Below are 21,285 nucleotides of genomic sequence, written 5' to 3' on the forward strand. Positions count from 1 at the left end.
GCTCGGCGGGGCGGGGCGGGCGCGGTGACGGCGCGGGGCGGAAGAGGCGGCGGCACCGCCCCGCACTGAGCCCGCCCCGGCCGGGGCCCTGCGGCGGGGACGGCGGAGCCACGGGATAACCGGGGACCTCAGGGCCCGTCCGGTGACACCCCGTGCCCTGGGCAGCGACACTTTGCACCCGCCCAGGTTGCTCCAAGCCCCATCCAAGCTGGCCGTGGACACTTCCAGGCATCCAGGGGCAGCCACAGCTCCTCTGAGCAAGCTGTGCCACGGCCTCCTCATCCTCCCAGGGAAGAACTTCTTCCCAGTCTCCCACCTAACTCTGCCCTGTGTTAGTAGGAAGCCGTTCCCCCTTGTCTTGTCCCTCCACCTCTTGTCCCAGGTCCCTCCCCCACTCTCCTGGATCCCTTTAGGCACTGGAAAAGGCTCTAAAGTCACTGGAGTTTTCTCCAGGCTGAACATGCCCTGCTCTCCCAGCCTGTCTCCAGAGCAAAGCTGCTCCAGCCCTCTGATCACGGAATCACTGAATCATCAAGTTGGAAAAGACTCTCCAGACCACTGAGTCCAACCTGTGACTGATTCTCACCCAGCCCAGAGTACCGAGTGCCACGGCCAGTCATTCCTTGAACACCTGCAGGTCTGGGGACTCCACCACCCACCTGGGCAGCCCCTTGCAGCACCTGACATCCCTTTACACGATATAATTCCTCCTGATGTCCAACCGGACCCTGTCTTGGTGCAACTTGAGGTCATTTCCTCTACTGTCCCTTGTTCCCTGTGAGCAGAGCCTGACCCCCACTTGGCTGCACCTTTCTGTCAGGGAGTTGTAGAGAGCGAGAACGTCCCCCTCAGCCTGCTCTTCTCCAGGCTGAGCCCCCAGCTCCCTCAGAGCACTTATTCCCACTGATCATCCCTCTGGAGCGAGTCCAGAGCCTTCCATCCACCAGCACCTCGGCGTGTCGGGATGTCAGTCAGGCCCGAGCAACACTTCACACTGCTCTCATCCCAGAATACATTGAAGGGTCATTTCAAACTGATCATCACCAGGTTTGCTCCGAGGTGCCGGGCGCTGCTGGCAGCACGGTTCACATCCCAGTGCTTCCGTGGCCTTGTGCCGTGATGATGGATGGGTTTTACAATACCCGGCCGAACTGTCATAATTAGGCATGGTGCTCCGCTTTGTGTGATTCTAGAACTCTGCCATTCCTGCACAGGTTCAGCACCTGGAGAAGGGGAAGGCACTGGCTGTGTGCTGAGCCGAGGAGGCTGTGCGGCCACCGAGAGCCAGGGGCAGGGATTGCCCAGCGCTCGGCAGGCATTCCCGCAGAGCCCCTCTGTGCGGGACCCCAGCGCTCGCCTGCTGCCTCGGGCCATCCCCTGGATGCCTGCGGCACTAACCCAGCCATCAGGATGCCATTCCCTCACACAGCCCTTCCCCAAGCCGTTCCACACTGCCATTGTTCTCCGAATTTTCCTTCAATGAGTTCTCCTAGCCTACCACGGGGCCCGGGCTCTTAACCAGCCTTGCAGGGACTCTCTGTCAGGAGCTTTCTTAACATCAAGAGAAAACCAGCTTCCACTTACTTTCCTTTGATCAGGAGCCAAGAGCATTTTGTCAGCCAAGGCAGACAAAGCACTTGGAGCGCAGCGTGAGAGCCTGCAGCTAGATTATTGCACATTTCCCAGTTTTATTTGGATGTAAATACAGCATTAGCTCTGGGAAGAGACCGATATCCGACCCTGCCACCAGCAAAGCTGCACGCACGAGGTGTTATCAGATTCCTGCTCTCATTTCAGAGGGCAGGCCCTGATCTGATCTCAACACCAGCCCAAACTGAAGTCGTGCCAACATATATAATCCGTGTCACTGAGACAAAAATCAATCCCTCCTCCTGGGGAAAAAGCCTGATTGCAGCAAACTCCAAAGCAGCCAAGGGGAATTTTTATTGCTTCGAAGGCGTGTTAGTCTGGCACTGCTCATTCCTTTTTGTTCCTATTCCCCATTAATATCTCTAGGTCAGGAGCAGTCATACAGGATAGCCCACTGGGTCTGGAAATGCAGAGAAACAGGAAACTGCCCACGAGGTCAGAGGGGCTATTTTCCAAAGGGAACTTGGATTTAAGGACTGGTCTTAAGAGCAAAGGCATGGAGTGGGATGCAGAGTTTCTACAGGAACAGCATGGCCAAGCAAATACAGGGTTCAGGGGCTGGTTTGCGGGGCTAAACCCTGTGTCACCAGGGAAAATGAATTGTGGTTACACTCAGTGTGCCTAATTAACACCCAGAGTGAGCAGTAATTTGATTTCCAAAGCAGTTAAAAGCTGCCTCACATTCAGAATGTGCAAAACTATGGGAATACATTTCCCAGACAGATCCATCCCTTCAGAAAAAGCACATTTAGCAAATAAAATGTCACTGAGGAAACCCAACTTCAGGCTGCTGTGGTTTGCCTACAAGTTTATACAACACACCGCAATGATGGAAGGGTTTGGTTCTCTATTCTGTGGGAGAAGGGAAACCCACACAGCCCTTCCCAGGGAAATGCTCTGCCAGGCCTCTGTGTGATCTGCTCCAAGGGGCTGGAGCAGCAGCCTCATCCCTAAAATTCCCACTTACAGGTATAAAAAGATTTTTGTACTCCCCAGCCCTCTTCAAAATGCCTCCAAACCCCAATACTCACCTTAAGAGCACCACAGCCTCCATGCTGGGTAACTGGGGCAGTAAATCTCAGCCTTCTCCTCACTGTTTACTCACAGGAGCAGAAAAACAACATTGAAATTTATTATTATTATTATTATTATTATTATTATTATTATTATTATTATTATTATTATTATATTACATTTTAATATCAACCACATTACACTGAGCCAGTCTTCCAGCAGCATTTATGCACACACAAGTTTAAGGAAGGCCGTAGAACTCACCTTGGCTGTCAGAAATCAGGAATGTGTATCAGTGTGACAAGGAGAAGGCCAGTTCCCAGAGGGGCTGGAGAGAAACACTGAGGGACACCCCTGTCCTTCCAGCTCGGAGTCAGGCTGGACGCTGATGTCATCACAAATGCCCTGCCAAGGCTCTGCTGGCCTTTGGGGTGAGAGCAGATATTTATTTTGGTCTGAAGAACTGCAAAAAGGACAAACGGATGAGGCCTCTGGAAAAGCTGAGCAAGAGAAAGAAGGTTTATTAGAAAAACATCAGTTTGGGCCGATGCCAGCTTCCCAGAGAAGAAACAGGACGGTGATTCCTATCAGAGGAGACCCCCTGGATTGGTTTGAGCAGCTCTGGATCAAAAAGTAAAACAAGCAAAGGAGGAGAGATCCGATGCCGTGGCTGCGTGTCCAGAGATTATCCCGTAATTTGGTATAATAAAGCCTCTTATCCAAGGGGATAAGCACAGAAGCCACTCCACAATCAGCTCACTACCGAGGCAGAGTTTCTTATCTCTGGGGAAAAAGCCTTTTTAAACAAAGCCAAACGCTCTGGATGAATACACTGAGTAACTCCAAGGAGATGGTCGAACACAAAAATCACTGTTTTCAAGGAAAACTTTGTGCTGACGGACCTGGTTATAAATTCATTGATATGCACTTGGCTGCACTTGCAAAGACCTTGCTCTGAGCTCAGTGCCTTAACTCCGAGCTCTCATCCTCGCTCAGTTCCTCACGCCGGGCTCCGTTCTGCTTTCCCTGCTCCGCTGGGCTCTGCAGAATCGCTTCCCAAGGGAGCCACCGCAGCTCCTGAGCGCCAGGGGAGCCAGCCGTGACAGCTCTTCCCCTTGGGACCTGGGGTGAGGAGGCAGGGAGCCAGCCGGAGCGCAGGCCGCTGGCCGGGATGGCCGGAGCAGCCAGCAGGGCGGGCAGACCCTGCTCGGAGCCGCATCCCCGGGGCTGCCACACGCTCCAGCTGGCCCGGAGGTCGCAGCGAGGGCAGGAATACCGCAGGCGCCACCGCAGCGGGGACAGCGGCTCGGGCAGAGCTCGCCCGGTTCTTCTGCCGCCCCCGGATCTTTCCCCTCCAAAAATCAGGTTGACGCGCAGAGCCCACCGCCAGGCTGAGCGTATCCAATTTTAAGCCAGTAACAACCACAGCTCCCCTGTTGCACCCTTTATCCTCCCGCTGACCCATCTGTGATCCCGCTGATCCCTCTGAGCCCAGGGCTGCTGGATGCCCGCGCACACATCCTCGCAGTCGCAGCCAGCCGGGGTTTTACCACCAGCGCTCAGTACGAACACGCATGAAATCCAACACAGCTCCCAAACCTGGGTCGCAGGAGAGTCTCCAAGTCTCTTAACTCATTCCAGGTCTATCTGCTGCTCTTTACACGGAGTTTCCCGAGGCTCCCAGGTGGCTCCTGCGGGGCTGTAATGAAGTCGTGACTCTGTGTGTGTGAAGTTCCTGCTGGAATTTGTAGGCAATTAATGCTTCTGTGTTTCCACGGGCAGCAGGACGAGGACCGAATCTGCTCCAGCACCTCCAAAACCTGCAGCATCTCATCCCTGACACCAGCAATCATTGCTCCCAAGGCAATGGGACCGATAAGGACCCGTTTGACTGAATCCCGTTTAGGTTTGTAACATCCTTCCATGTGCTAGGAGTGATAATGGCCTGTGAAGGACGTGCTTTGCCCCAGGGAAAGTATTTGACTGGGATATTGGAGACTGACGGTGGATGGGTGCTGAGAAGTTGTGGGGATAAGCTGAGCGAAAGGGGGTGATCTGGCTGGAAACATGGACAAATTTATCCTGGAGGGGACAGTCAGACATCGGAGGAATGGTGCCGTCTGTGTGGAGCCCAGGCTGGCTGACTCGCAGAATCCCAGAATTTGGAAAAGACCTCCAAGATCATCAGGTGCAATCTTCAGTTGTGGTACTGTGGAAAGCTTCTCAACATTTTGGTCTTTTCCCTATTCTTCTTGCTAAGGTTTTCTATTTGTAACCTGGATTTTATAGGAACGGGAGGTTTTGTGCCTGCAGGCCATCCTAGGCAGCATGTTATTGAAATTGCTGTGTAATCCCTAAAAGCATTTTCCTGAGTATTCCAGGGGCACTTCCCAAGGAAAGTGTGAGGGTTTATCGTCAAGCCCACTGTTAATTCCAGCCGGAAATCCTGGGTCAGTGAATCACAGCAGCATCATTCCTATTTTATTATTACTGACACACACTTATGTACATGATCCATTTGTTTTTCCATGTCAAATTCCCTGTGTGTGCACAGCAGGATCCTACTGGTGCTTTTAATGAATAAATATGTACAATTAATCTGAAATTTTCTCTAAATGCAGCACTTTTGGAAAGTTATTCCCAGAGTTTTCAAGCCTGAAATGCATCAGCATCAAGGTGGTTTGGAAAATGAGCACTGAAAGGAAGAAAAATGAGGGAGGAAACTCAGGATCTAGGGGAAAGCAAAGAGTAAGGGAATCCCATCACTCATGAAAAATTAATTATTAGAAAAATGAGTTATTATAAAACACGAGCCATTGTTAATTAGATCAAAGAACATAAGTGACTCCAGCAAGAATTCTGGCCTGACATCTGTCCCAACAGGATTAATTTAAAATAAACATCAGGAAGAATGAGATAAATCAGTCCACTTGTGCCTCCTCTTGCTCTGGACCAAACCACTGAGGCTTTCTGTTAAAGAGGGATCAAAACTTTTTTTTCCCACTCTATCAATTAAAAAAAAAAAAAGTTGCATTATTTCCAGATTTTAGAAGAAAACTAATTGGGAAAGTTAAATTACAAGAAAATTTGCTCAAATATTGGGAAAAAAAAGGGTTGGGAGCAAGGGGTCTGCCCCTGGAAATGGGGGACTGCTGCCTGCTTGGATCCCAGTTTCCAGACCCACATGTACCCATGGGGCTGCTTTTGGGACATCATACTCCTGAGACAGGGAGGTCCCCTGAGGAAATCAATTCCCACGGGGAGTCTAAGTCTTCATCTCGCAGGGAGGCGAGAACAAAACTCAATCGTGCTCGTTAACATGCCATGTAATTCCTTTTTTATAGACTAATTATCTGATGTGCTACGAATCCTATCCCACTCGTGGATCTTTGGCTGTGATAGGGAGAAACATCCCCCAGCCTGGGACAGGGAGAAACATCTGATGACTAAATCACCCTCACTCCAGAAATCCATCCTCATCCTTGAGAAATCCATCTCTGTGACCCAGGGCAGCAGGGGATGCTGTTTCCTGCTAGGGGGGCCATTTGTGTGGAAGGAAAAAGAGGAGGGAAAAGGGATTAAGTGGAGGTGAGGGAACATTCTGTGATCTGAGAGCACAAATCACTGCACAGGCTGACTGGGAGGTAGTGGCCAGAGGCACCTGCTCTGCTCCTTAAATCTGGGTTCAGGGACCACCCAAAAGATGGAGGAGAAATCAGAGACAGCTTTGTGCAGCACAATCTCTACATATTAAAAAGAAATAAAAATGAGATGTTCCAGGGACAAAGGAAACCCAGGGAATTTGCTCTGTGCCCTGAGCCAGGCACTGAGGAGCAGGAGAGTTTACCTGTTGCAGAGGGAGAAGGGAATTTTCTCACCAGCTCTTCCCAGAGAACTTGATTCTTCCAAAACCACGACATTCCCAGTGTGGGAAGCAGAAACACTCTGGGAACAGCCACAAAATGCTTCCTCATGGGAAATCTGGCTGCCTTCCTGTCCTTTTCTCATTTATGGAGTGCTAAATGCTGCCAGGTGCCATCGTCCCTAACCCAGCTCTTGTAGGGACTTTTACAGTCACTTTTACAGCCACATCCCTGCTGAGGCAGGAGCACGGGAATAGCAGCGAGCACGGCTACAGAAAAAAAACTGGATTATTGATGAAGCTATATGATTATTAATTACATTATTTATGAGTGCAGAGAAAACAGAGCAACAAAGCAAAATCCCAACAACCTGGCTCGCTGCGGGGGCTCCCAGCCCCGCTTTGCACCATATCCCTTCCAAAATCCCTCTCCATCAGAAGAGCTTGTTTGTTGTTTTCTAATACAGCTATTCCGGTGCTCCTTCCGAGAGCGGAAGAATATTCCTGGAGAGGCAGGTTTTTTCCAGCCCTGTTAAATTGATTTGCTTTTAAGAATCACTGGGCGGTCGAACTGCTCTGGCTCCGGCTTGTTTGTGCAGAACACTCTGGAGGGGTTTATAGAGATATTAAAATTAAATATGAAGTCACGGAATAAATGGGGCCTCCATTCAGTGTGCCTTGTAAATCCAGTTTAAATGGTTCCCTTTATTAAATATCCTTTCCTCTTAAAAATGGATTAACTGCTCTCGCCGGAGGCTCTGACGGAGAAGCTGTTGGATCCCTATGGCAACGCCGCGCTCCGAGACACCCCTCGCTCCGTGCCAGCCCCTCGCCTTCATCCCAGTCCAGGTATCCCCTCTGTACCACCTCCAATTATTGATCAGCATCTCCCACTGTTAATTACAACCCTGAGGCCAGCACTGAGCGCTGTGCTGCAGCTTCCCACTGCCTCGGTGAGTTCCATCCCCTGTGGAACGCATGGACAGAGGTTGGATGCCTTTCCCAGCACACCTGGCAGTGCTCACCTGATTCCTCCTCTGTTCCCCTGGTTTTTGGGCTCGTTGTTTTCCTTTTCTTCTTACTTTTGGCCTCAGTCTCTCACAATTCCCAGCCACTCCCGGTGGCCCTGCAGAGCTCTCAACATGTGTTCCAGGCTGGCATTTGGAATTTAAGGAAAATTCACGTATAAAGGGGTAATTTAGCTGGATTTTGGGGTCTTGCAGGAGGCTGAAGCAGTACAGTCCTGGCCAGTCCCCATGTGACCCCTCAGCACAGTTCCCTTCCCAAGGGTGAGATAGGAATTACCTTTCTGCCAAAGGCTTTTTCACAGGAAAGCATCTCCAGGAATGTCCAGCTTGATGTTCCCAGAAAAACGGCTCCCCGCACTGCTGCTCCAGGACCCAGAAGTTTTGGGCACAGGGATGCAGCCATGGCAGGAGCAGCAGCTGGAGAAGAACACGAAAAGCTCAACCTCCTTTTTATTCAGCTTTGAGCGACACAGGCAGTGCAGGAGCCATTCCAAGAGTGGCTCTGCGAGGCTGCGGCTGCTTTCCCATGGATGGAGCCTGTGCCAGCGGAGCTGGGGGCTCCCTGTGCTGCCACTGCAGCATTTGGAGCAGCAAGAGCCAACGCTGGAATGCAGGGATTAGTGAGCAGTTATCCATTCTCTCCCCTCAAGCCCCCAGCTCGGTGAGCCAAGTGTTTATCCCATACGCACAGCAGAACAGGGAATTGCCCATGCTCAGGTCCCTGGAGCCACCAGGTTAAGGGGATGTGTATCCCTTTTCCCTGTGTGGCACCAACCCTGCCAGGGGTGGTCCTGCCACCGGTGATGGGACAAATCCCACTCCCTGCACGGCTCCTCCATGGGCAGGGACAGAGCTGGGCGGGTGCTGGAGCACTGTGTCACGTTCATGTGACAGTCCCAACTGCTCCTGTCTCTTGGCTTGCAGGGATTTTGGCACAATTACAGCCAATTATAATTAGCAGCATTAAAGTCCCAGTTAAACGCAAGCAGGAACTCGTGGCTTTCACTCCAGGTGGGAAGACACTTCAGCCAGTCCTGGATGCTGCTCTGGATCTGCTTGGCTGGGACATGTGGGGAGTGAGGTGAGGAAACCCCAGGAAGGCTCCCACAGCAGCATCAGGAGACCAGCTGGCACTTTCCCTGGAAAAAAGAGCTGCTCCAAAGCAGAACAAAGAGCCATGCCAGCATCCCTGAATCTGCAGGACACTGCTGTGCCTCTCAAAGGATTAATTCCCAAAGATCAGGATGCACTTTTCAACAGCTCTCACCCTCTCAGCGTGCTCATCCTGGTGCCGAAACTTCATCCGAAGTCTCTGGAAGTGCCCACAGCCCCATCAGCTCCTTCCCAGCACCCCAAGTGCCTCCTTCTCCCTGCAATTGCCACAAGGCTCTGTCACCTTCAGACACCACACGTGGAAATGAGGGAAATGGGACACAGCACGTTGGCTCTGCCAGGTACCTGAGCCACTGCTGGTCACCAGACCCTGCCAGGGGATGCCCAGCTGGCCAGAGCCGGGCGGGATTCCAATGGCCGCACACCTCACGCTTTCCAGCCGGTGAGCCCATGCCTTCCTGACACACGGGGGACTCCAAGGACAACCTGTGGCCAAAAGGACTCTGCCAGAGCGGCAGCAGAACATTCCTGGCAGCATCAGTCATGACACAAGAGCATTTTGCTGAATGTCAGATCCAGGAGAGCCGGATATGGCTCCGCACGCCTCCCTCGGGTAGCAGATTTCAACAGTAAATCCAATTTTGTTTGACATTAATCCCAACTTTTCAGCCCGCCACAGATTATCCTTCTGGTGACGGCTCACCACGCAGGAAGAGAGGGGATGGAAAAGCTTTTTCTTGGTTGTCTTTCCAAAGGACCTCTCTGAGGGAGCATCGACACCTGGATAAGCACCAGAGCTGGCCGTGGGTCACGCACAGGGGGCAGGTTTCTGTTCCATTTCTGGCACCCACATCGCTGATGGCTCCCAGTGACCAGGTCACGTTAAATCCAACTGGGAAATCTCAAACTGGTTCTTCAGCAGAAATCCCAGGCCATGGGGTTGGGAATATCTTGCTCAGTAATGCCACAGCAGCTCACAAATGCACGTGTCCCTGGATGAGCTCCTTCCTCCCCTTGGGAGAAAAATTCCCAGACAAATTCACTTCATCACTGTGGTTTCCTTTTTTCAGGAATTCTCTTGATCTGCTTCTCCAGGTCTGTGCTCTGGCAGGTCCCTGCAAGAAGCTGTGCTGACAAGGCTGGGAGCAGGAAGCAAAAGGCAGGGATCCTCTAGCAAAATCCCTAATCCTAGGAAGAAATTTAATCAGGAATTTAAGAACAGGTGTGATGCCAGCAGGGCTGCAGGGGGACAGGGACCGAGCAGCCCCAGCTCATCCGATGGGACCATCTCAGAATCTCCTGCTCAAGGTGACCTGGGAGCGAAAGATGCTGCAAATTTTTGGAAAGATGCAGCCAGGGTCTAATGGATTATCCAAGGGCTATGGATGCAGTTCTGCCATGCCCAGCTAATGTGCATTGAGGCCACAAGCCACATGTGCCCCTCACTCCCTTCTCTGTAATTAGGAGCTAATTCCATGTCAGACATTACTCTTTCCTTCTGCCCATTTTGTTCCCAGAACTCATCCCCTCCCTCCCTAGGTGTGCAAGGCCACAGCCCCAGGAAGCAGCAGAACATCTCAACATGGAATGGAAAACTTGAAAGTCAAAGAGGAGCCTGCGGGACAGCTCCAGAAGAGCCATGGCTCAGGACTGTGTGGGAGTGGCTGTGTCACCACCCAGGGCCACAGGAGCTGCTCCCCCTGAGGATGAGCGTGCAGGAGCTCCTGCAATGAGCATGCCAGTGCTTCCACACGTGCCTGTGCTTTCAGCCATCCACCTCCAAGCTCTGTTGCTGGCTGGGAGCACCCCAGAACAGGTCTCACCTGCACGTGGCTGCAGACACTTCCACCAGGTACTCCCAATCCCATTATCCTGCTCCTCACTGCTCCTCAAGCAGGTTATTTGATTCCTGTCTGCTCTTCTCCCGCTTGGAATCCTTCTGGCTATTCGGGATGTCTGTGTAGATGGCTCGGCTATTGGACCTGTCCTCAGGGTGCATGTGGCACTTGGTGCCACGGGGCCGTGACACTGAGATGGGAGAGGCTGGTGGAGACAGTGTTCCAAGCGAGACACTTTTCCAAAGCAACATTCCCAAATGCTTCCTTCAAGGTTCCTAAAGCCTAGCTGAAACAAGATCTGTCACCACCACCTGCCCTGCTTGGACACCAGAGACTCAAATACTCCACTGACAGCGGCTGTCAAGAGCAGACTGGAGAAAAGTCAGTCAATCCCTGCCTATCCTGTTGCCACTGGCTCTATTTCCATGGAAAACCCAACAGATCGCTCATCCCACAACCCTGAGCACCCGCATTTGCTCCCAAGCACTCCTAACTCCTGCAACCACCAGGTCCAGGCGGGAAGTTCATGCAGGAATGGGAAGAACAGTCCAGCACTGGTTTGTTTTCTAAATCAATACGATTTTTCAAATTTATTTTTTAAGAATTACTTCTAATATATCTTTCTCACAGAAGGAGGGAATAGGGAATGTTCTCATTCCATCTGTAAACAATGAAATACAGATCTGGGAAACCAGGGAAGAGACACAAAAAAGTGCATTTTACAAAATTATCAACTAAAATATATTTTACATGTATTACGCTTCAATTTAAATTCTACCGACTGCATTTTTCAGTTTCAAAAAATATTTCCATATCTAATAGATTAAAAAAGCAGGAAATCTTTTCATTAGGGATAAGACATTTCAGTTCATTTACATGCTGTTTGCACAACAGCATCAGCAACCACGTGAACCTCAATGTTCATGGCCTGAAGCAGATTCAACATGAGAAGAGTCAGGTTTGTCCTCTCCAGAGCTGGACCGGAGCCTGTTATAGACCCAGGACAAGGATAACTTCCCTGCTACCTGGAGAGGAGCCAGGACAAGGTGGGAGCAGGGGGAGATGGGGCAGAAGGAGGAATTTCAGTGAGTTACTGTGGTTCCAAGGCTGGGTCTCACACCCGGGCCCAGCTGCAGCAGTGCTCAGGCTCACCTGGCTGGTGGGTCTTGCAGCATTCCATGTCCAAAGCACTGCCGGGGAGAAATGGCCACAGCAGCTCTCCTGCTTCAGGATCAGGGACAAAGGAGTCCCCGTGACACCAAACACGTGGATTTAGGGCTTTCCATCACCTTCCACTCACTGCGGGGTGCAGCTGCTGCGCTCCCCCCATGGCCAGGAAGCTGCCATTCCCCCCGTGTCACAGGCAGGAGCAGTTCCACTTCTCCAGCATCCTCCCTCCCTGCTACAGGGGAAAACCACTTCATATCCTCCCCCAGAAGCATCAGAGACCGCGATCTCCAAGGTCTCCTTGCAGCCCTTCATCCGAGTGTCCCCACAGTGCCACCACTTCCCAACCCAACACAGCCCCACCACATCATTCCAAGAGACCCCCAGTGCCAAGCGAATTGTTCAGGAGAGATCTGGGCAATCCCTTTGACACCCACAGTATCTTGAGGTATAAGTGAGAGAAGATGCTTCACCTGACAATTCTTGCTCGCACACCTGGGATCCCCCTTCTTGGAGCTGCGTGTTCTCCCCGGGCTACGCAGGTGGGAATAAACAGGAATTTTCCAGCAGGAATCGTCCACCAGCTGCAGGGAGATGCCCGCCCGCTGCGGCGGGCGCCAGACCTTGTCATCCCCTCAAGCCATCGCCTCCGGACACGGTCCCCTCTTTGGTATGTAGAGCAAATCTCTGGAGAACTCCTGCGTGCCTGAACTATTCCATGGAAGGAACTGGATGCCATGGGCTTTTTCTCCAGGCCAGGCAGGTGTGCGGCCACTGGAGCAAGGTGACAAGCCCTGTGTCCCCAGGGAGTACTCTGGGGAGTGCTGCTTCCACTGATAGGACATTAAAACAGAATGGACGCTTCCACCACGGAACACACGTTCAGAAGCCCCAGAAGACTGGGAGAACGCAGATCCCTCATTTCAGTGAGTGGCTCCAGCCAGCAGGAACGTGGGTGGCACGGAGTCAGTTCTGCTGTAAGTTAGTGCAATCTCGGGCTGGGCTCCCAGCCTGGCGCAGTGACTCCCCAGGGTGTGACACTGTCCTTTGGTTTGCTTTGGGATTAACTCCAAGTTAGCGTTGAGATAAGCTAAGATCTGTCTGGGATCTAAGGTCTGTCTGGGATCTGTACAGGTAAGGCAAGAGGCAGGACCTGCGGGGCTCGCGTGGTCCGTGCGAACCTTTCCCGATGCTCAGGTCCTTTCAGGAGCCACAAAGCCACTTTGGTGAGCTTGCTCGGACACCGGGATGAGTTTGGAGGGGGAGAGGCTGCTGATGGCTTCAACAGCACTCCCAGCATCAGGACAGTCACACGGGGAAGGAATTTTAAAAAGCCAAAAACACGCAAGAAAAGGGTTTGCCACTTCCCCCTCTGGCTTCTTCCCACTGCAGACACACGGGGATAAGCAGGGTCTGTAAACGACATTACAGGAAACAAACTGGGAAGAAAGAGAAAATCCAGGGCCCCCTGAGCCATCAGAGGAAGAGCAACACTCAGAAGAGAAGAAGAAACATGGTTCCCCCCAGCAGTGCCCACTTTGTGAGCTCCAAGCTTCCAAGCAACGAGTGCCCGTGAGTGCTGGGGCTGGGGAATGGGGCATAAAATCCTGTGGGCTCGGTCAGGACACCTGGGACAGGACCAGTTCTAACCCTACACTGCAGTGTGACACCTGCCACCTTGCCAGCTCCCTCTGCTCCACCACGGAGCAGGCTCCGAGCCCCAGTCTAGGTGGTGAATCACAGAGCAGCGAGGTGAGGGGAGGGAAAAGACGAGGGAGGAACAGGGGTCACCTCTTCCCCTGCTGGAGCAACACCTATCCAAGCATGACACAAGGCCACTCTGCACCCAGGCAGCTCCCAAAGCTGCATTTTGAAGCTCTCACCGTGGGAATCCTCAGAGTCTGTCCTGCGGGACCAAGGAGACTCTCCTGTGCTCTGCCAAGAACTGGGCTCAGTTCAGGACCCAGAAACCACCGGCTGTCCCAGCCAGACTCCACAAACGCTGCACTGACACATCCCTCCTGCACCTTCGCGCCGTTCCCCCAGCCACGGCTCTGCACTGCTTCCTGGCTTTTATCCCCTGCAAACCCTCCCGACAGATGCAGCTCTACATACATATATAGATATAGATTTACTTATGCAAATCCCTATATCTATATACATATATTTATTTTTTTTACGTATATATTTTCATTTATGCTTTTAATGAAGTGCTGTGCTTTCAACTGCTGCCTCCCCCTCCACGGGCTCCGCTCCTCGCACGCTCCCGAGTCCCAGGGCGGAGCGCTGGGCGCTCCCACCTGCAGCAGCATGAGGTGGGTGACAGTGCACAGGTGTCCCAGGCCGTGGGCGCTCCGCTGCCGCCGCGCTCCGACCCAAGGCTGTGCTACTGCGGGTTCTTCAGGATGCGCCCGTGCCTGAAGTCGTAGACGTGACGACAGAGGAAAACCAGCTCGGGGTCCGTGTCCTCGGGCACCTTGCGGTGCAGAGGGGTGGAATACTCCTCCGAGGGAGGAACCATGATGGTTTTCCTGCCCGGGATCCCTTCGACTCGACGCTTTGCCAAGGCACAAAATCTGCGGGGCAATCACATCGGAAGAGTTATCAGAGGATCCTGGAATGCTTTGGGTTGGAACGGACATAAAGGCTCATCCAGTCCCACCCCTGCCGAGGGCAGGAACCTTCCACTAGGTTCCACCTTCCACTAGTCCAGGTTGCTCCAAGCCCCATCCAACCTGGTTCTGGACCCTTCCAGGGATGGGGCAGCCAGAGCTTCTCTGAGCCAGGGCCTCACCACCCTCACGGGGAGGAACTTTTTCCTAATATCCCATCTATCTCTGACCTCTGGCAGTGTGAAGCCGTTCCCCCTTGTCCTGGCACTCCAGGCCCTTGTAAACAGCCTTTCTCCCTTTTTCCTGTAGGCTCCCTTGAGGTACTGGAAGGGGAAATTAGGTCACTCCAAAGCCTTCACTTTTTCAGGATGAACAATCCCTATTTTCTCAGCCTTTCCTCATAGGAGAGGTGCTCCATCCCTCTGATCGACCTGCTGGCCTCCTCTGGACTCGCTCCAACAGGTCCGTGTCCTTCCTGTGCTGGGGATCATGAACTCATTCCCTCTCCTGCTGCCTGTGTCCTGCTGGGAGCCGCAACTGCAGCTGCTGGAGGACAAGGGGAAGGGAAGGAATGTGGACAAAGCTTTGTTCAAAGAGAACTCCTGCAGGAAGCAACACAAGTTTGCATTTCCATACTGGTGAATATTGTACAGCACCAAAGATGATAGCAATTAAAAAAAAAAAAAGTTTTGAAACCTTGTTTTTTACTGCTCTGGCCTAATTTTTGCTAATTAGCCCCTAATAAATGCTTATGAACCAATATTTAGGAAAACAAAGAATTCAGGATGCCTTCAGGGAACATCTCTCAAAGGTGACCTGACCCACAAGAGCATGAAAGAATTCCTGCCAGTAGCTGTTCCAGAAGACTGGGGTGTTAGAATGGAAAGGAACTGCTTTGATCCAAAGCTTGGGGATGGGGGATTTTGTTTGGTTGGCTTTGTTTGGTTTGTTATTCTTGGGGTTAGGTTGGGGTATTTTTTGTTTGTTTGGAGTTCTTTAGTGTTCTCAAAAGAAAGATCAAAATTCAGCTACTAAAGAGTTTGTAAGCCAGTTTGTTTTTTAGAAACTCCAAGAGCAGAGCCCTGGGCAAGGAGCAGGGTGAGGAGGAGGCCTCAGGCATCCCCTCCGTGGCAGGGCTGCACAGACCACAAGAGGCACCCAGCAGAACTGAGAGATTTAAAGCACTGGTTTGCATGATGGGTTTGTGCCCGTTCAATCCCTATTTTCCTTCAGCTCTGTGTATCCATCACAGGATGGCAGGCTGGAACATGGATGCTGGGAAGTTCTGACTGACAAAGCTGCAATTCAATCAGCAAGAGCTCAACTATAACAGCCCAAGTCACTGCTCCAAGGGGTGCTGCTGCCAAAATCCCAGGATCTGGCATCCAGCATGAACACTGGCACTTGTATCAGCAGGTTTTTGGGTAGTCTGGCACCTGTGTCCTCCAAGGGATGGATATATAGGATCCCTTCCTAGCTCACTTAGTTTTTAGCTCTTAAGTTCCATGTTTTCCTGTAACCTGTTCTTGTTTTCCTTGAAACCACGTGCAGTGGTCATACAAGCATCAATATCTGGGAGTCCTTTGAGAGGAGCACAAAGAGGCTGGGGAAGGGTTTGGAGCACCCGGAGTAGCTGAGGAAGCTGGGGGGGCTCAGCCTGGAGAAAAGGACTTTCTGGCTCTCCACAACTCCCTAACAGCCAGAGGCTGGCTGTCAGGCTCTGCTCCGAGGGAACAAGGGACAGGTTGAGAGGAAGCAGCCTCAAGTTGCACCAGGGGAGATTTAGGCTGGATATTGGGAAAATTCCTTCAGGGAAAGGGTGGCCAGGCCTTGGAACAGGCTGTGGTGGAGTCCCCATCCCTGGAGGATTTAAAAGCTGTGTGGATGTGGCACTTGGGGACATGGGTCAGTGGTGGCCTTGGCAGCTCTAGGGGAACAGCTGGACTCGATGATCTCTTAAGGGTCTTTTCCAACCCAAAAGATTCCACGATCCTACACGATCCAGACGTGTAATGGATCTGGAGCAGGAGAAGCCCCCTGCCTGCAGCAGAGCAAGTGTCACTACCCCAGCTGCAGGCACACCACAGCCCGCAGGGCTGGGACAGCTGGGCTGGCTGGAACGGGCAGGGTGAGAGAGGCTGGAGGCAGGGGGAGGTTTGGGAAGTGCAGCAGGTTCAGAGCTCCACCTACCTGCAGTACTCTGCGAAGGTCAGCACGTAGCACTTCTCCTCGATGCAGGCGACGCTGTTCTCGTCCTGGTGCCGCGACGCAAAGATCTCGTTCTGGGCGAGGAGGGGAGGGGACAGGTCACCCAGCTGGCCCGGAGCCCCGGGAGGCACGGCCAGCCCCACACCCTCGCCCACCCAGAGAGGGAATGGGGAGCTCTGCACCTTCACCCATCACCTCCACGTGGAGTCACCAAAGCACGCCCACGGTGAACACTCTTCAGAGCCAGTGTCCCACACAAACCAGGCACCTGCCCTGTGCTCTGTGCACCACAGTTTTATCCAGCAGCAGTGAGCAAAGGACTCTCCCGCCATCTCACCCTGCCCAGCACATTTTGTGAGACCAAGTGCTCCAATGTCCCATGAATTTCCAATGTCACAAAGCTCTTCAGCAGCAAGGCCGTGGCTGGCTGCACCCCTCGGTCTCCCCTTTCCTCCTGGATTCTCTAATCCATCTTTATGTCTTAAAAACTTAAAGAAACCCTTTTTATCCAATCACTTCCTTCTCCCAATTTAATTAAAAAGGCTGGTTTAGTGAAAGAAGTAGCAACAGCTTTTTTCAGAATCCTGGAATAGAATCCTGCTCTGGTTTGGGTTGGTAGGGACCTTAAGGATTATCCCATTCCACCATCTGCCATGGGCAGGGACACCTTCCACTAGACCAGGTTGCTTCCAGCCCCATCCAACCTGGCCTGGAACACATCCAAGCAGGATCAGCCACAACCTCTACCGGCAAACTTCTCTTCAATTTTTCCCAGAGTAATTTTGGGAATTTGGCTCTGCAGCAGGCAGGATTGGTTATACACAGGGTAACCCAGACAGAGGCACTGAGAAGAATTTCAGGTATAGTTAGATCAGCACAGATGATCTCTGGGAACGTGGATGCCCTGCACAAGTCTGGAAGCATTCCCTGCAGGCTCCATTTCTGCTTTGCTGGAAGGGAAAACTCACAAAAGACTGAACATCTGGGGACAGGGTTGATCAGGGACACTGGGAATGCCACACCTGCCTTCTGCACCTTGGGGTTCTGGTTTACTCCTTGAGTCAAAACTACCTGAGTCACCCTGGCAAGCCTGGCCCAGCCCTCAGCCCAAGCTCTCTCTTGTTTGAAGAACTGTGTAATTTAAACGGGTTTGCAAAAATTCCTCCTGGCATTTTCCCTGGACTGAAATACAACTGGATACACGCTCACCTTTCATTTATAAAGTGCCACATTTTGGTTTAGAAACTCACCTGTGCCCTGCGAACGAGGCAGTTACAATTCCCTGGCTGCTCACGAGTGCTGCTCTCAAACCCTCCCTCCCTTTTTATTTAAAAAAGTAATAGAAATAAAGAAAGCACCAAGTTTTTAAAATTGGGTTGAACACAGCAGTGAATTCTTCACTCCCAGTTAAAACCAGCTCGCTCTGTCACCCAACACAAGCCCATGCAAAGCAGAGCAAGGCGTGAAGTCACAGTGATTCACACGTTTTTTCTTTAAAAAGCAACTCCATTATCCTGGCACAGCATCCTCAAGCCAGACTTTAGTTCTCATCTTAAATCTATGCAGGGCATGGATGATGCATCCACGCTTCTGTACAAAACTAACACGTTTTTGGAGTTTAAGAAGCAGATTAAGGGATTTATTAAAAGGCAGCACATGACACAGGCACTTCAGTTTCCTGCAAAATGGCAGCAGGAGCTTTTGCATCAGGCTCTGCAGTCCTTTGGGAATTAGAATATGCTTTTGGAAAGGTGTCTGATCTTGATTCAGTATAAACTTCTTCCTTATTCTTAAGGTAACAGTCAAAATTACTTTTTACTTAATATGTGGAATTTACTCATATGTGGATTAAAGGGAGAATCACCAACACTCAGCAGTTTCTGTTAGAGCCTCCATATAAGGAACTCGGCAGCTTTTCTGAGAGCCCAGATTTTCTCCACAGGACAATAAATCTGGGGGAAAAGCCCAACTATAGGACACCACCACTCAGCACATCTGGCAACAGCTGCATGACAGCCAAGAGCGCTCTGCTGTACTCAGCTTGAGGCCACCCAGGAATGCAGGGAGACGCTGGGGCAGTGCCCTCCTCCTGCAGGAGCACGGAGAGCCCGGGATGCCCTGCCCTGATCCAGACTCACCTGGTGCATGCTGGGGTTGCGGCCTCCCTGAGTGTGCTCTGGTCTGTAGTACCACAGGAGGCTCATCATCAGCTCCCCTGCAACAGCACAGATTAAAACAAGTCAAGCCTCAGCTTTCTGTGAGTGTTTTCCCACTCATTCCTGGCTTCCTCCTGCTGCTCCATCCCCTCCATTCCCACAGTGCTCACGGAGAGGCAGCTGTGGCTGATAAATATTTCATGCTGAACTAGGTGTCCCTTTGTTACAGCAAGAAGCTGCATGGAGTCGGTCGTGTTGCTTTCCTACTACACCTTCGCCTCCTTCTACTCAGGTTACAACATCCCACAGAAGTCAGGCACAAACAACTCCCCGAAGATTCAAAAATCAAATGCTTTCACCTGCCAAAAAAGCAATCTATTCAGCACACAAGCTGGAAAAGATGCTCGTCCAAAGGTGGGAACTTGCAGCATTGATTCCCAGGTTCAGGGCAGAATTGCTGCTGCACTGACACAACCACAATGGGCCTCACCACACCTCGATTTATGTCTTTTACACAGAATTTTTGGGGTTTCTTTTCCCCAATTTTAAGCACAACCTCTATTTGAAAGCATTTGGCTCAGCATCCTTGGCTCAGGGATTGCCAGTCAGACACCAGATCTCACCGCAAGTCCCCACAACTCCCATCCCCAGCTCTGCTGGGGTCCATCAGAGCTGCTGCAGAAGAGCCCTGTTTCCAACAGCTCCCAGACCAGATGTTGGATTGGAGCAAACAGCAGCTCCCTCGATGTTTGAGCAATGAAATAATGCAGGAGAGGGCTGCTAAGACGGGCACTTGGCAAATATTCTGTGCTTCCATATCCAGGAAGATTTCCATTTATCAGCCCCAGACAAGTGATTAAGGAGCACTTCAGTTCCTGGAACAATCCAAATGGAAGCCATGGCGCTCATCTCCTCTCCATAACCCTGGTACCCTAACCAGCCCGCAGCTCTCCCTAGATCCGTTCCTTCCCCGCTTCCAGCTCTCTCTGTCGAGCACACGCACACTCTCCTGGCACAGTACCTGTCTTGGGGTCCTCCCAGAGTGCAGAGATCTTGGCGACGTAGGGCATGGATTTCTTGCGGGGCCCCGATTTGAGGAGCACGGTGTCGCGCACCCGGATGATCTCCCCGTCCCTCTCCACGGCCTGGTAGCTCTTGCGCACGGCCGGCTCCGGCTCGTTCTGCACACACAGGAACCAAAACAACCCAGTCAACGGGCAAAGGGAGACTTCACGGCTCTCCTCCACAGTGCTGGCAGTGAGGAGCAGCTCACCGGGGGGACAGCACATCTCACAAAAGCCCTAATTGCTGACATTAATACTCTGATGTCAAATCAAAGCACACTCGCTCCTTCCATTCTGCCCGCAAAATCACAATCTTCAGGAAAATCACCTTTCCACCTGGAGGCCTGCTTTTCCTTCCCATTCAAAGGCACCAAAAACTAGGTGTGTTTTGAATGCTGTTTCTCTGATACAAACATGGTAAAAACCAATAAGACATGAAATATTTGACAAAAGCAAGGCAGGGAGTGGCAGGGAGGCTGTGGCACAAAGCCTTCCTTAGCAGGACTGCCAATAATTCCTTTGTACCCTCTGACAGTACAAAATAATCACTTTTGGGACTGTGAACCAGGCATTTTTAGTTTGCTTTTGCTATGAGTTTCATTTCAGAATGCCTGAGCAGGATGGTTTAACCTCTTGCCAGATCTCCCAGGCAGGATTGGAAGCATCTTAAGGAGATTAACACCTCACTGCTCCTTTGGGGTGTGACAGCCTGAGGGATGGATGCACAAGGCCAGTCCCTGGCCTTGACAGGCTTCATTCTGACACAGTCCTTGGCACCTGGACACACTCCCAAAAGCTAGAGCTCCAAAACCTGCCCTGGCTGCTGCTCTCAGCAGCAGCCTGAGGTTGCGCCACCACACCAAGCAGCAGCACAGATCCTGCCTGGACCATGGCCTTCCTTCCTCCTGACATCTACTGCACATCAGTGCCTTGTCCCACCTTCCCAGACACCACGTGGGGCCCATTTCAAGCTCTTATGCTTTAATAAGATGAAGGATATTGCCTTCTCTCACAATTGAAGTGGACTTGACTGGACCTAATTGAATTCTCTGGCAGGAAATCTCCCATCTTACAGGAACCAGTCTCTGCCCCTGAATGCAACAAATGGGAAAGTACAGACAGGAAATCCCTGGAGAAGCAACTGGACGTGCCACCATGCAAGTTACAAGAAAGGGGATTTTGGGTGCTAGAAAAATTCCAGCTGGGAGCCACTATACTGTCTCAGTCCTCTGTAGGCTGGGAGATTCTTGAGGGGCTACAGACACCCTAAGTGAGAGCCACCTTATGAGAGCTGCCTCTAGATGTGCCCCTTATAATTGAGGCTACAACAACCCTCAGCTTCTCGGACAGGTTTGCCCTACCCAGGAGAAAGCAGCTGGAGGATGATCCCAGTAGGATGGACTCCCACGTGCCTCGGGTGCCACCCTCGTACATGCCGGAGCTGGGAGGATTCGTCACCTTTGAGCTGAGGCCAGCACAGGAGCAGCAGGTTCTCCTCCCCTCCCAAACCACGCCGTGCAAGGTAACACCAGGACACACAGGGAACAGAGCCAGCAGTGCCTCTGCTCCCATC

The 21,285-nt window shown here is 51.8% G+C and overlaps 1 protein-coding gene across 2 annotated transcripts in view; it reads right to left on the minus strand.

The window, feature by feature from the left end:
* Positions 1 to 11,063: 11,063 nt before the first annotated feature.
* The window catches only part of BAHD1 (bromo adjacent homology domain containing 1), a 35,863-nt gene continuing 25,641 nt past the window's right edge, over positions 11,064 to 21,285 (minus strand). Inside the window, exons 4-7 of one of the 2 annotated variants that reach the window (XM_038138732.1) lie at positions 19,670 to 19,829; positions 18,631 to 18,707; positions 16,475 to 16,566; positions 11,064 to 14,248 (exon numbers count right to left, since the gene is read on the minus strand). In XM_038138732.1, coding sequence (XP_037994660.1) covers positions 14,059 to 14,248; positions 16,475 to 16,566; positions 18,631 to 18,707; positions 19,670 to 19,829 — 519 coding nt within the window. In that variant the 3' untranslated portion in view covers positions 11,064 to 14,058. The remainder of the gene's footprint in view (positions 14,249 to 16,474; positions 16,567 to 18,630; positions 18,708 to 19,669; positions 19,830 to 21,285) is intronic. The other variant, XM_038138734.1, reaches the window with a different exon arrangement.

This window comes from Motacilla alba, chromosome 5 (assembly GCF_015832195.1).
Source record: "Motacilla alba alba isolate MOTALB_02 chromosome 5, Motacilla_alba_V1.0_pri, whole genome shotgun sequence".
NCBI lineage: Eukaryota > Metazoa > Chordata > Aves > Passeriformes > Motacillidae > Motacilla > Motacilla alba.